The following is a 12,973-nucleotide window of genomic DNA, read 5'->3' as shown; positions in this document are numbered from 1 at the left end:
AAGTAATACATGGTAAAATGACTGTATTTACACTTTACAGTGAGAGGAGCCCTTATATCTATACAGTATCCTACCTGTTGGTTTCTTGAAAAATCCGGACAATGGATTCCACTCTGTCCCGGCTGAGACTTGGTTGTACTCGTTCACCAGACTTTCTGTACGATAGCCTGTGGTTTATGACATTGGTCATGATAGTAGCTCTTATTTCATCAGGTAACCTAGCTCTGGCCCTTCTCTGAGCACCACCATGCATTCTAACTCCTCTCTCTCTACCTTGTTCTTGTCCAGGCATTCCTCACCCTTGTCCTGGTACTAGTCTTCCTCTCCCTCGTCTAGGTATTTTTCTTACTTTCTTTTTGTTGCTCTATATTTTTCCTTTTCCACACAAGATCAGCCCAAAGAGGTCCTCTTTTAGTGTGTACCATATGGTCATGCAATTGAAAGAACCTCAATACCTGAACGTGTTTCCTAGATGGGAATCAGCTGTGATTGATCTATTTGCATAACTTCAATCAGCTGTTTCAGAGTAGCAATGGAATAGAATACAGGGGATATATATGTGTTTCAATTCACACTATGAACATCTGTTCACTTTGACTTTAGCCTATAAATTAGGTTTAGAACATGATGTTATCTGTTCCGACGTACAGTGTGAAAGCATTTGTAAATTTGGCAGTAAAAATCCATTGTTTTGGTCTTGGTTGAGCTTGTGTGTAAAAGAAGGGGTTCAAGCATTTTAAACTGTATTTTAAAGTGTTAACTGTATGCATTTTGTGTCAACGCAACAAGAAATGTGTTAATTGTACAGCCTACACAGACGTGTGTTGTGCTAACTGTGTAAGCACTGTGTAAAATAAACCTGTAAGTGTATGTAGAAACAGAGTTATGCACAACTAGTTCAGTAAATTAGTAAGTTTATTCACATTTGTTACCAGCAAATTACACTTGTACTGGTGTGAACATACAGCCCATTATCAAGAATATAGATATATAATGTAAAGTAATATTGCTATTTAATGTTTTCTAATAGCAAGGAAATGTTATAGAAAAAATGCTATAGCCAAACACAAAGCTGAAGTGAAATGTATATGTGTCAGTGTCTCCTTGTTCTCATCACTTGCGTGCTTGAGGTTTGTTTATTTGACCAGCAAAAAGAATAGTACCTGGGAAAAAAAAGAATAAAAGACAGTTGATATGCAAAAATGTCACTTTTAATATGCATCAGTTACCTGCTGGTTGTCCGAATAACTATAAACATGAACATAACGTACTAGCATAAAGACCATATATGTTTAAACATATACACGATTAAGAAGCGTGTATAAGATGAGAACAAAAGGTGTGCTATCTTGTGTGTACAAAATACCTGTAGGATTGTGTCTGATGAGGAACAAGAATGGTCTATCAATAATCACCAGTGGAGGAGAGGACCTGGCCATCAAAATTGCAGCTGCAGGGAAAGACAGGCAGAAAGAAAGAAAGAAAGAATTGACCAGATAGCATGTGCAAGTTATATTTATTACTCTTAAGTACTTTTTAATACCGTTTCTGGTTCCTGGTTTTTGCTACGATATCCTGTTTGCTGATTGGCTGACCCTTTGCCTGCCTTTGACTTTGAACTTGTCTTGTGTCTTGGAACTGTTTGCTGATTTTCATTAAAACTGTCTCAACTACATTTACATCTGTCTTAGACTCTCCGTTGTGACAGATTTACCAAATATAAAAATATCTCTATCTATCTTCAGCGGGGGGAAATAAGTATTGAACGCGTCAAAAAAAATTCAGTAAATACATTTCCAGTGAGGTTATTCACATGAAATTTTCACCGGACAGCAGTATTAACTCAAGAAATCCGGAAATATAAAGAATTCACAACATTAAAGTCCATAAATAAAGTTGTGTGTAATAAAGTGGAATTACATGGGAAAAAAGTATTGAACACGCTAAGAAAAAGCAGTTCTCCGAGGCAAGGTAAGGCAAGGAACCAGCTGAAATCCGTAAGTAATTATACCTCCAATCTGTGCAAATTAATATCAGCTGGGTTAGTAAATTGATGGCCTATAAAAAGACTTTTCGTTACCAAGGTGTCACACAGAGACCTTCACAACCTTTTTGTTGCAAAACATATTGATGAAGTAGTTTACAGATGTATTTCAAAACTTCTGAATCCTCTAGTAAGCACCATTGGGGCCATTATCCACAGGTGGAAGCAACATCACTCAATCATCAACCGGCCACGCACAGGAGCTCCTCGCAAGATTTCTGACCAGGGAGTCATAAGAATAGTCAGAAGAGCAGCCCAAGAGCCAAGGACCACGCGGAAAGAGCTCCAGAAACACTTGGCGGCAGTAGGTACCATCGTCACAGAGAAAACAATAGGCAATGCACTCCACTGCTCACACTCACCCTGCAAGACTCCATTACTAAAGAAAAGGCATGTTGAAGCTCGTTTAAAGTTTGCTATAACTCATTTGGACAAGCCTATGAAATACTGGGAGAGTGTAGTCTGGTCAGACGAGAGCAAAATTGAACTTTTTGTCTGTCATACTACATACCATGTTTGGAGAAGAAATGGCACTGCACATTACCCTTAAAACACTACACCAGCAGTGAAGTTTGGAGGTGGAAGCCTCATGGTGTGGGGTTGTTTTTCATCACATGGTACTGGCAGACTTCATATAATTGAAGGAACGATGAATGGAGCCCTTCACTGGGAGATTCTTGAGAAGAATCTGCTGCCATCCACCAAGATGATGATGAGACGTGAGTGGACCTTCCGGCAGAACAACGATCCAAAAAAATACAGCAAAGGAAACTCTCAATTGGTTTCAGAGAAAAAAATCAAGGTGTTAGAATGGCCCAGTCAATCACCTGACTTGAATCCAACTGCTGCATTTTTATTTTTTTTGTATGAAAGGTGCTATACAAACAGTTTATAATTATTATTATTTGTCACGTAATCCATGTAACGGAGATTAGGATGGATGCAAATGCAGTTAAAGACTTTTATTTGAGAAAGGCAGGCAGACAAATCCAAATGATGAGACAAGAGCGTGGTCAAAAACAGGCAATGGGTCAGGTGATCTGCAAACAGGTATAAACGAGGCGAGGCAAGAATCGAGAACGAGAAACAAGATCAAAGTACACGAATCAAAACGAGCAACAGGGTACGAACGCTTGGTATGGTGATAACACTCAATATTTCGCAGAGTCATGTGTTCAAAAAGTCTCTTATATAGCGGAGTGAGTGCGTGCGAGATTGGCAACAGATGTGTGTGAGATTAGAATTCCAGTGAAGGTGAACGTGTGTGGGGGAAGTGTAGTCCATGGCAGCCATGTTTGTAGGCTGCAGTGCAAGATGGGAAATGTAGTCACTGGTTTGCTGTGATATGACATTATTATAAACCAAATGTTTAGCTTTGGCACTTTACCTCATCATCCAATGATGCTAACACACACTTACTAGTTGCAGCAGCTGCTTTAGTTCCATCCTCATTAACCTCTATCTTGATTTTCTGTAGGGCCTTGGAGAGATGAACGGGTTCTGAACCTGACAAAAACACCATTTTACCACGATTATGTGTTCTCATTAAAGGAGGCACATACTGACTTATGTACAATATTTACCATGTATAATGGCATCATAACACCTGTTCACCATTTCACAAACCACAAATCTACCACAGTGAAAAACCCTAATGACAAAATTAAAATATCTTGAACATAGTGCAATTTAGATTTATGCATCATAAAATGAGAGGAAACCAAGTGATTATTGAACATGGTTTATGTGCAAACCAAATTTTCATTTGCTAAGATGTTATTTTTTGCAGTGTTCTTTCCTTCATCGACTTATGAAAGACTTGAACTACATCATTACACTCTAGATAAACACTCTGCAGAGTGTAAACACATCCCAGTTACTGATACATAGTCCTGGACCAATTACATTGGACTAGTTATAGCTATAATGACATTAATAAAACTAACACTTCTGGGGGGGGGAAAAACATTTAGCAGAAGTTGTCACTCACTGAGGTGTCGAAAGTCAGCTTTTCCCTTAATAAAAATGTCTGTTATACCCAGAGCAGTCAAGGGCCCTTTCAGATCCATCTCCATCTCTGCTGTGAACCTATCCAGAGAGATCAGGAAAGACATCAAGAAAAAAATAAAATAAATACAAGCTACATTAAATGGAAACGGATTGGCTTTTATTTTTATCATTTGGTATTTATTATATAATAATATTGTACAGTGCCATGGTAATTTTGCTACACTTAATATTCCTAAACACAACTAAAGTTTGAATATATTATTTTTCATTTGAAAATCATTTCTTACTTTGGCAGCAGGAGATGCATCTTTCCCTGATGCATCAGCTGGGCCCAATCATGTACTGTCGCTGTGGTGAGATGAGGTAAGATCATTGACAACGGTGTCACCCTTTCTGAAGGAAATGCAATGAACATGCTTGTGTGGTTGCCATGATATGGTAATTCTATAACCCTATATTTCACAGCATCAGGAGTATTTGCCCAACCTAAGAGAAGAGAACAGAGTATAGTGATCAAAATAGCAAATAAATGACAAACTTATTATTTGGACATTTTTTTAAAAAATGAAACTGAGTATGTGGCATGTACGGAGTACTAAATTTAAATGGTGAATGTAACAAAAATAAATTTTGTAGAAATGAGAAGTAAAACTGGGATCATGAAAATACAAACCAATTTCAAAACAATGGGCAAAACAGTTATTTCAATTCAGTTTTATTTGTACAGCGCTTTTAACAGTGGACATTGTCCCAAAGCTGCTTTACAGAAATATGTAAACTCAGAATATAGATTTTAAGTGTGTGAATTTATCCCTAATGAGCAGCCAGAGGCGACGGTGGTGAGGAAAAACCTCCCTGAGACGATATGAGGAAGAAACCTTAAGAGGAACCAGACTCAAAAGGGAACCTGTCCTTATTTAAACTTATAAATTCAAATATTATTTGATTAAAACAGTTCTTCAGAGGTGGCGTGGTGGTGCGGTGGTGCAGTGAGTAACGTTGCCCCCTCACGGCTACATGGTCCCAAATTTGATCCTGAACTTGGGTTACTTTTTGTGTGGAGCTTCACATGTTCTCCCTGTGTCAGCATGGGCTAGCTCCAGGTGCAACTATAGGTAGATTGGCTACAATAACATGACCTCGGCGTGAATGTGTGTGCATAGTGCACTGCAATGGATTGGCACAGCAATTTGATCAACTTGATTCACCTAACGTACACTTTAAGACTATTTTTAAAGTGTATTTTTTAGTAAATTAAAAAGAATAATTCCCAGCACAATTAAATAGTCTCACCAGTTTTAAAGACAGAGAGTTGGGACATCATTGGCACTTTGTAAGACTTCCCATCTCCACCTGTAAAGCTCCTAATCTTGGTGTTCTGGACCTGGAAGCGGGACTTCCACATTCCTTTAAAATAGATCGAGTTTACTACCACCAGCCGTGTCAGCGATGGGTCCAACATATCTGGCTTCAAAAGACTCTGGATGTGGCCTGATGGGAAAATGTGTATGAGGAAATAGATCACACCATGAGTTTTTGATTAGATAACAGCATTATGGTTAAATGTCCATCAACAGTGTTTCATACCCTTTGTGCGGTTCTTGATCCACCCATTGATGTAATCTGCAGACTGCTGTGGGTTGCTGTAGTTAAGGGCATGGCTATCACACAAGTAATTGTACCTACTGGTATCCAGGAAATTGGGTTGAATGTTGAAGCCTTCCTGTGGAAAGAGTGCATTGGCGATGAAGGTGGTGTTGGCCTTCGATGTCAGGGCCTTATGCAGCTTCCATAGCATCTTATCGGGACCTGTGGAAGATCACAGCTTTTTAGTTCAATTGTCAATAACAATGGTGATGCCTCTGATCTGCAACCTGCTGCTGACAGGGATCTTGTGTTGTGTTTGCAATTGTTTGATATCCATGAGAGCAGAGTATTTTTGTGAATTTTTTTTTTTTTTTTTACAAAAGATCAAATGGTTCAACAATAAAGACAATTTTTTACAGCCTTCTTTGCTCATATTTCCCAAGAGTGCCAATATTAGTGGAGGGCTCTGTATGTACAATTACTCAAGAATTTTTAGCTCATGGTATATGCCTAAAGACAAAGGTAGTACAATGTAAGATTACATGCGAGTTCCCCCTGCCTTGCCACTACCAGATTAAAAGTTTTATCCAGAGATTAAAAAGGTGTGGATTAAAATCAGCTTTACAAAACTTCCTTTACGTTACCTTACTTTAGCTTCCATATATCATTGTGTTGTCTACCGCTAAGTTAACAGTGTCTGGCCTGTTACAGTACTAAGGTTTAGATTTCTCATTGTGAGATGATGAAAAAAATACAGTATAAGATTATTAAGCCTATTTCAAGATACTTTACTAATTTCAAGTTTTAAGTAATGGTAGATAACTTTGCTTCATTCTGGGAAAAAGGCTTGAAATAAGCAAAATTATCTTCCAAATTATCATCTATCATCACATAATGAGAAATATTAAACAAATTTGCCTATAATCAAGATATATTAATTTGGTGAGATTTTTTTTTCAGGGTAAAAGCAATTTGCTGCACATGGGCGTCGGGTTCGGGAGATCGGTCAAGAGTCTTAAATATCAAACATGTTTGCTATTTACGATTTGGGATCGGGGAGGCTCCGACTCCATCCCGAGAAGTAAAATGATCATAATCACACCACACAATCGAGGATTTTTTGGACAAAAAGTCGGTAGCGACAAACCTTGAATCGGGCCACGCCCCCCCACCGTTCGTTGGAGAGGGTGCAAATCGGGCTTAAAATCTTTGTGTGTAGCCAGCCTGAAGTGACACCACAGGCATCACTATGGAGCTCATTTAATCACTCATTTTCATTGTGTTGATTAAATCATGAGAGTTTTAAACCCTAAGGCTTCAGATCAGACATTGTAGATCAGAGCAGTTTCATTTTGTACATTGATATGATAAGAAAGAAGCGCTCTCATACCATCTTATGGGAATGTTGCGCTGTTATGTTTTCTTTCTAATTATCAAAACACTGTCCTCACTGCACCACTGTACAGTTAATTCATGGTTTCACATCAGCTAAATATGAGACAAAATAACTCCTATAGACTGACAGAAGTGCCTTTTCAGCTAGTATGTCATTTCTGTTAAGCAGCGTATATTCACCGTAATTAGCTATGATTAGCTATCGTGAAATTTAAAATGTATGCATTTAAATAACTGTATTGAAATAACACGGGCAGTAAGTTTATTTATTTATTTATTTTAATTGGAGCTAAACTCTCAGGACCGTGGACCCCAAGGGACAGATTTGAAGAACCCTGATCCATCATGTTGGTACAGGTGTACAGTCGGTATGTGGGAATAAATTTTATCCAAATTTGGACTTACAGTGTTCAGTTGGGTGTTTTACAAATGAAGGTCATAAAAAGAGCTGTGGTGTTGTTTCTCCTGTGATTAAAGCAGTAAGTGACTTCTAAGCTGTAGTCAGTGCACACAGCTCACAAATCTTATTTTCCAAAGACCTCACATTCCCCATGATGATTGACAGAAGTGAGGGTTTAAATCTCCTCCTCTTCCTCGCTCTCAGCTTTGCTCTGGCTCTTCTCCCCTGGAGTTTTCTCCTGAACTCTGTTGGGATCTCAGGTCTAGCTCCGGGCAGAAGCCTTGTTTTGGAAAGCGTTAACATCTGGTCTTGCGTGTACACAAACATAGCGCAACCCCCAACCACGAAAAGTGTTACCACTGTTACTCTTTGACATCAGCTAATCCTGGTTTTCACTCATAAGGTTTGCCATTATTTAACCAGGAAGACACCAATGTGAAAACATATTAGACAGCTGGAAAAAAAATTAAGTGAGGCCTCTGAGGGCCGGGCCCTTCATAGCTTAGAGTTCTATAAAAGCTCAAAAAAAAAAAATTGTACCTGTGGATTTTGTAACATCACCTACTTTCAATATACGACTTCAGCTGCTAGTAAATCCACCAGAGAAGCTACAGATAATAGGAAGATGAAAGTTATTAAGTAAGCTAACAGGGGCTTTAAAGGAAAATCAGTCCTTCTCTCACCTTTTTTGTTATATCGGAGTCCTGAAAGGAGCTGTTGCTTGGTATTTCCATGAGCCCCTGGCAACAGTATTCCCAGAATGGAGGCTACACCATGAGGGGAGAGCACCATATTTTCATGTGGCTTCTTTTGGACCATTTGAAGGAACACCTGCAGGCCCAAGTCTGAACCTTGCATGCCATAAGATGGAGACACTGACTGAGCCACAGCGCCACCCAAAACATGCAATTCCAGCAGCACAGGCATCCATAATATAAACATGCACACCCTGGCCAGGGAAGATTTACTCAGAGACCCTGAGAGACAGAGAGAAAGAGAGAGAGAAATAGAGTCAATATATTTACCACATAATACTTATCACATGTTCTTTTGCATGCACTGTAAAGACTTTCTGTAAAAAAACAAAAATTCAAATACTAATGGTCTAATATGCATAATATTGTCAATGAATTTTACAGTTATACTGTACATAGCAGCCCATCTGATATTCTGCAAAAATAATTATAGTGGTATAGGGGAAGTGGTAGCTTAGTGGTTAAGACGTTGGACTGAGCAAATCAAATACCAGCCCACAGCTGGGCCCTTGAGCAAGCCCCTTAACCCTCAACTGCTCAGCTGTATAAAAATAAGATTAATGTAAGTCGCTCTGAATAAGGGTATCTGCCAAAATGCTGTGAATGAATGAATGAATGAATGTAATTACAGTACTGGCAGTACCACATCAAAGGACCATATTATATGGCTACAATAATACTTCTGACTATATTGTTTATAATACTGTAAAACATACTGCATCATAAACTTTACTGTAAATCTAAGCAGGAAAAGCATTTCCCCTCACCCTATTACATGACATCTACCAACCAGGGAGGGTGGTTCTTCTTCCTGCTCAGACAGGACTAGTTTTCCAGGGGGAGGTTAGAGAAATTTGTGTATCTCAAGGGGGCAAATGTAATTGGACAATTGGCTGCTCAGCTGTTCTGTGGCCATCATTATTCTTTCATTATTTCATATTCAAGTAAGCAGATAAAAGATCTAGTGTTGATTTCAAGTGTGGAGTTTTCATTGGGAATTTGTTGCTGTTAATTCTCAATGTGAAGCTCAAAGGAGATATCACTGCCAGTGAAGCAAGTATTTATTAGGCTGAAAAATCAAAACAAAAAAAAAAATCAGAGAGATACCAAAAATATTAGGTGTGGCCAAATCAACTATTTGGTACATTGTTAAAAAGACAGAACACACTGGTGAACTCAAGAACACCACAAGGCCCGAGAGGTCATGGAAAACAACTATAGTGGATGACCGATGAATTCATTCCCTGGTGAAGAAAAACCCTTTCACATCTGGCCAGATCAAGAACCCCATCCAGGACGTAGGCATGTCTGTGTCAAAGTCAACAATTAAGACAAGACTTCACACTGAAAAAAATAATACATTGATCAACATATTTAAATTAAGGGCAGAATTTCCACTTAAGTAAACTATGTAGCTTTTACATAAAATGGCTTTACAGTTCTGGACAGATTAAGATCAACTTGTACTAACATGATGGGAGAAAAAGAGTATTAAGAAATGAAGGAACTGCTCATGATTTAAAGCATATCACTTCATCTTATGGTGTGGGCATGTATGGCGACCAGTGGAACTGATTCCCTCGTATTTAATGATGTGACTGCTAAAAAAAAAGATCCTGGATGAATTCTGAAATGTATAGGGCTATATTATCTGCCTAGATTCAGCCAAATACTTCAAAACTCATTGGCCTCACAGTGCAAGGGGACAATAAGCCAAAGCACAATTTGAAAGCAACCCAAGACATTTTATAGGTAAGAAACTGGTATGTTCAGCAATGGCCAAGTCAATCACCTGACCTGAAGCCAACGGAGCATGGATTTCACTTGCACCTAGAGTACAGGCCTGGTGAAGAAACCAGCGATCGATGATGTCTATAGGTTCCAGTCATTAACCGCAAAGGATTTCCAACCAAATATTTGAAATGACCATTTAAATGATAATTCTGTTAGTTTGTCCAATTGCATTTGGTCCCTTAAAAAGGTAGGACCACATAAGTGCCATGGAAAAAAATATCTTTGTCACCTGAGGCATTCATGTAATGAAATCTCACTTTGTGTTGTATCTTGTGAAAGAGCTCAAAAGGTGTATCATTTTAATTAGTTTTAATGGTGTATAATCAGGCCTATATTGACGCAGTAACACACATGGCTGTGACCAGCAATGGGGACACCAAGGTCCATACCTCTGTAGTTTTGGAAAGCCAGGGATCTACTCTGCAGAAAGCTTGTGTTCCAGGACTACCAGACTGATGATGGGTCTAACCCTAACTCAAACCAGAGGAGACTCAATAAAATGAAATAGTATGAAGTGGCTCACATTTCTGCAGTACACGTCTCTCTAAAAAATGTTATCTTCAGCCCTGATCTCACATCAAGGAATTATTATTTTTTTTTCCTCCAAAGGTGCCTGAAGTCCAATTTCACTCTCATTCTGTTCATACCTTAGACATACAAGATCTCATCATTTGTACACTTTATCCGTGCACGTTACACGCAAATGTATTTTACGCCTGAACTGAATGTCTCTGAGCTACTTTTTAAAATCTTTCCTCACTGTGCTGAAAGAAAGAGACATGACTGGCTACAACACAGCCGCCAGATTCAGTCATTATAGCTGTAAGGAGGCGGAATAACTTCCACGCCATATTTACACGTCTATTAACAACTTCACTAAACTGCAGATGTTTGTGCATGATCTCTGCAGCGTGAACCTTTTACCCTCCTCTAAAAACTAAAGAAAACAAGCGCTCGTGGCGATTTGAGTAAATATCCAAGGCTTTAGTTTAAACAAAGAACAGTGAAACTCACCCATTGTTGCGTGTCTCTGGCAGGGATTGCGAAATAACACGGCAGAGATGACTTTGGTTACGGGGAAGGTTCCTGGTAGTGTCGGGGCGGGGGTAATAAAGTCGTGCCAAATGCACCACTCCGCTGCGCGTGCACGCGCGAGGCTTTTATAGCCTATATTTACCCCTCACATCTTTACTCACAGAGTTTATTTATAACTCTCAACTTCAACCTTAGATCAACGAGAAAAACCCCAACAAAGTGCATGACAGTCGAAACGGCGCTCTGGGGATTTTCATGGCTGATGTGGCACTTTATTACCAGCGTCTTAAACATAATAGTGTAGACTGTTTAAAGAAGACTAGAATCGCCTCAGTGTTTATTTCCAGGTCTGGCACAGTTACAGACACGTGTTCTGTTCATAGGATTTTATTATACTTGTCATTATTCGGCTTTAATGTGCATTGTTGTAGGCCTATTGCTGGCATTTTGCTCTCTGTGATGTGGAACTGTAGATAATCAGTTTGTATAGCGCTTTTAACTAAAGAAATTGCAGCCTTACAAAAAAAAAAAAAAAAAAAGTAGCAGCGGTGTGACCAGGAATTCACTTCAGGGGGGCGGGGAATGAGGAAATACAGACTACTAAATAAAATACTAATCAGCACGTGATCTGTGCAATTATACAACAACAACAACAACAACAACAATAATAATAATAATAATAATAATAATAATAATAATAATAATAATGCGCTCGAGCATTTCGGTGGATATAAGAATTTATGAATTTATTATTTAATAATTTGAGTCAGGACCATCATGCAATCCCGCTATATTAATTAATAATCTTGCCATAAAATATATGAGAGTTCCACTGAAAATGATTATACTAAGTTGTAATTGGGGGGTGTTTAATCTAACAACAACAGAGCTACACTTCTTTTCTGTCCCCAGCTGGAGACCTGTACAGTAGCTCATTGTTGTCACGCATCCCTGCTGGAAAAAAACAAACAAACAAAACCATCGGAGAAATTCAAATGGTTTCCACTACAAATACCATTACAAACCATCAACTGTTAATCATTATCATTATTGGTCCTTAATGGTATCCACTAGACATATCCATTAGAAGGCAACAAATTAGGCCTACCAATAGAGACCCACAGGGACCATTACAGTTTCCATTAAAACCAATACAATTCCCATTAATAACCATTACAAACTCTGAGGGTTTCTATACTTTTTTTTAAGCAGGGATGAAAATCATATATTTTTTTTAATTTAAAAAAAAATCAGTATCTCGTTAGAATGAGAATTTATTTATTTTTCCTGGAAATACTGGATTATAGAGGAAAATATCGTGTTTATGAGAAAATATCGTGTTATTACGGGAAACATATCTCGTTTGAAGGGGAAAATAACGAGTGGTTAAGTGGAAATATCGCGTTATTACGAGAAAAACATTACGTTAATGAGAAATGAGAAGGTCCTGTAGTTACGATCTCGCGCCTGTAGATGGCGCACGAATACAAGCTGTGAATAAAATTTCATACACTTGACTCTTATTGTCTCCTACACCTTTATCTCCTCATTCTCAAAACTTCTTAGACATCTGAAATATGAAACGTACTATAATATACTATCAAAAAACTCAATATGTTTTGAATAATGTGAGACGAATAGGCGAATTGCACCTGATGTTTCCTAACTATCTAATAAAAAATGATAGCTGAACACAAAATTACATCTAACACTTTATCAAATTACTCAATATGGAGAAAACTGATTTTAAATGTTAAATACTGGCTCTGTGAATTGACCTGAGAGAACTAGGCTATTATATCTAGGAAAATTGCACTCTCATTATTTCCTTATTCTCAATAAAGCTATTCAAATCTGGCAATTGCATACAAAACTATGTGTAATATGCCATCAAAACACTTTAGAAGAAGAAATTTGACATTAACAGACCTGTGAATTTCACATTTGAGACTT

At 38.2% G+C, this 12,973-nt stretch overlaps 1 protein-coding gene across 1 annotated transcript; it reads right to left on the bottom strand.

Moving 5' to 3' along the window:
- Window positions 1-897: 897 nt before the first annotated feature.
- serpine2 (serpin peptidase inhibitor, clade E (nexin, plasminogen activator inhibitor type 1), member 2) lies at window positions 898-11,105 on the bottom strand. Its single transcript, XM_053647556.1, has 9 exons — window positions 11,000-11,105; window positions 8,120-8,413; window positions 5,642-5,863; window positions 5,348-5,545; window positions 4,342-4,540; window positions 4,035-4,132; window positions 3,464-3,550; window positions 1,367-1,450; window positions 898-1,163 (listed from the first exon to the last, which is right to left on the bottom strand). The coding sequence occupies exons 1-9, from the start codon at window positions 11,001-11,003 to the stop codon at window positions 1,114-1,116; spliced, it is 1,236 nt and encodes a 411-aa protein (XP_053503531.1). The 5' UTR covers window positions 11,004-11,105; the 3' UTR covers window positions 898-1,113.
- Between the last annotated feature and the right edge of the window lie 1,868 nt (window positions 11,106-12,973).

This window comes from Ictalurus furcatus, chromosome 17 (assembly GCF_023375685.1).
Source record: "Ictalurus furcatus strain D&B chromosome 17, Billie_1.0, whole genome shotgun sequence".
NCBI lineage: Eukaryota > Metazoa > Chordata > Actinopteri > Siluriformes > Ictaluridae > Ictalurus > Ictalurus furcatus.
The sequence above is the reverse complement of the archived record's forward strand: the minus strand, read 5'-3'. Positions and strand labels throughout refer to the sequence as shown.

Coding starts and splice junctions, on each gene's coding strand:
- serpine2 (XM_053647556.1), bottom strand. Junction 4,133..4,341: donor ATGCATCTCCTGCTGCCAAA/GTAAGAAATGAT, acceptor CTCTCTGGATAG/GTTCACAGCAGAGATGGAGA. Junction 1,451..3,463: donor TAAAGCAGCTGCTGCAACTA/GTAAGTGTGTGT, acceptor CTTTCCCTGCAG/CTGCAATTTTGATGGCCAGG.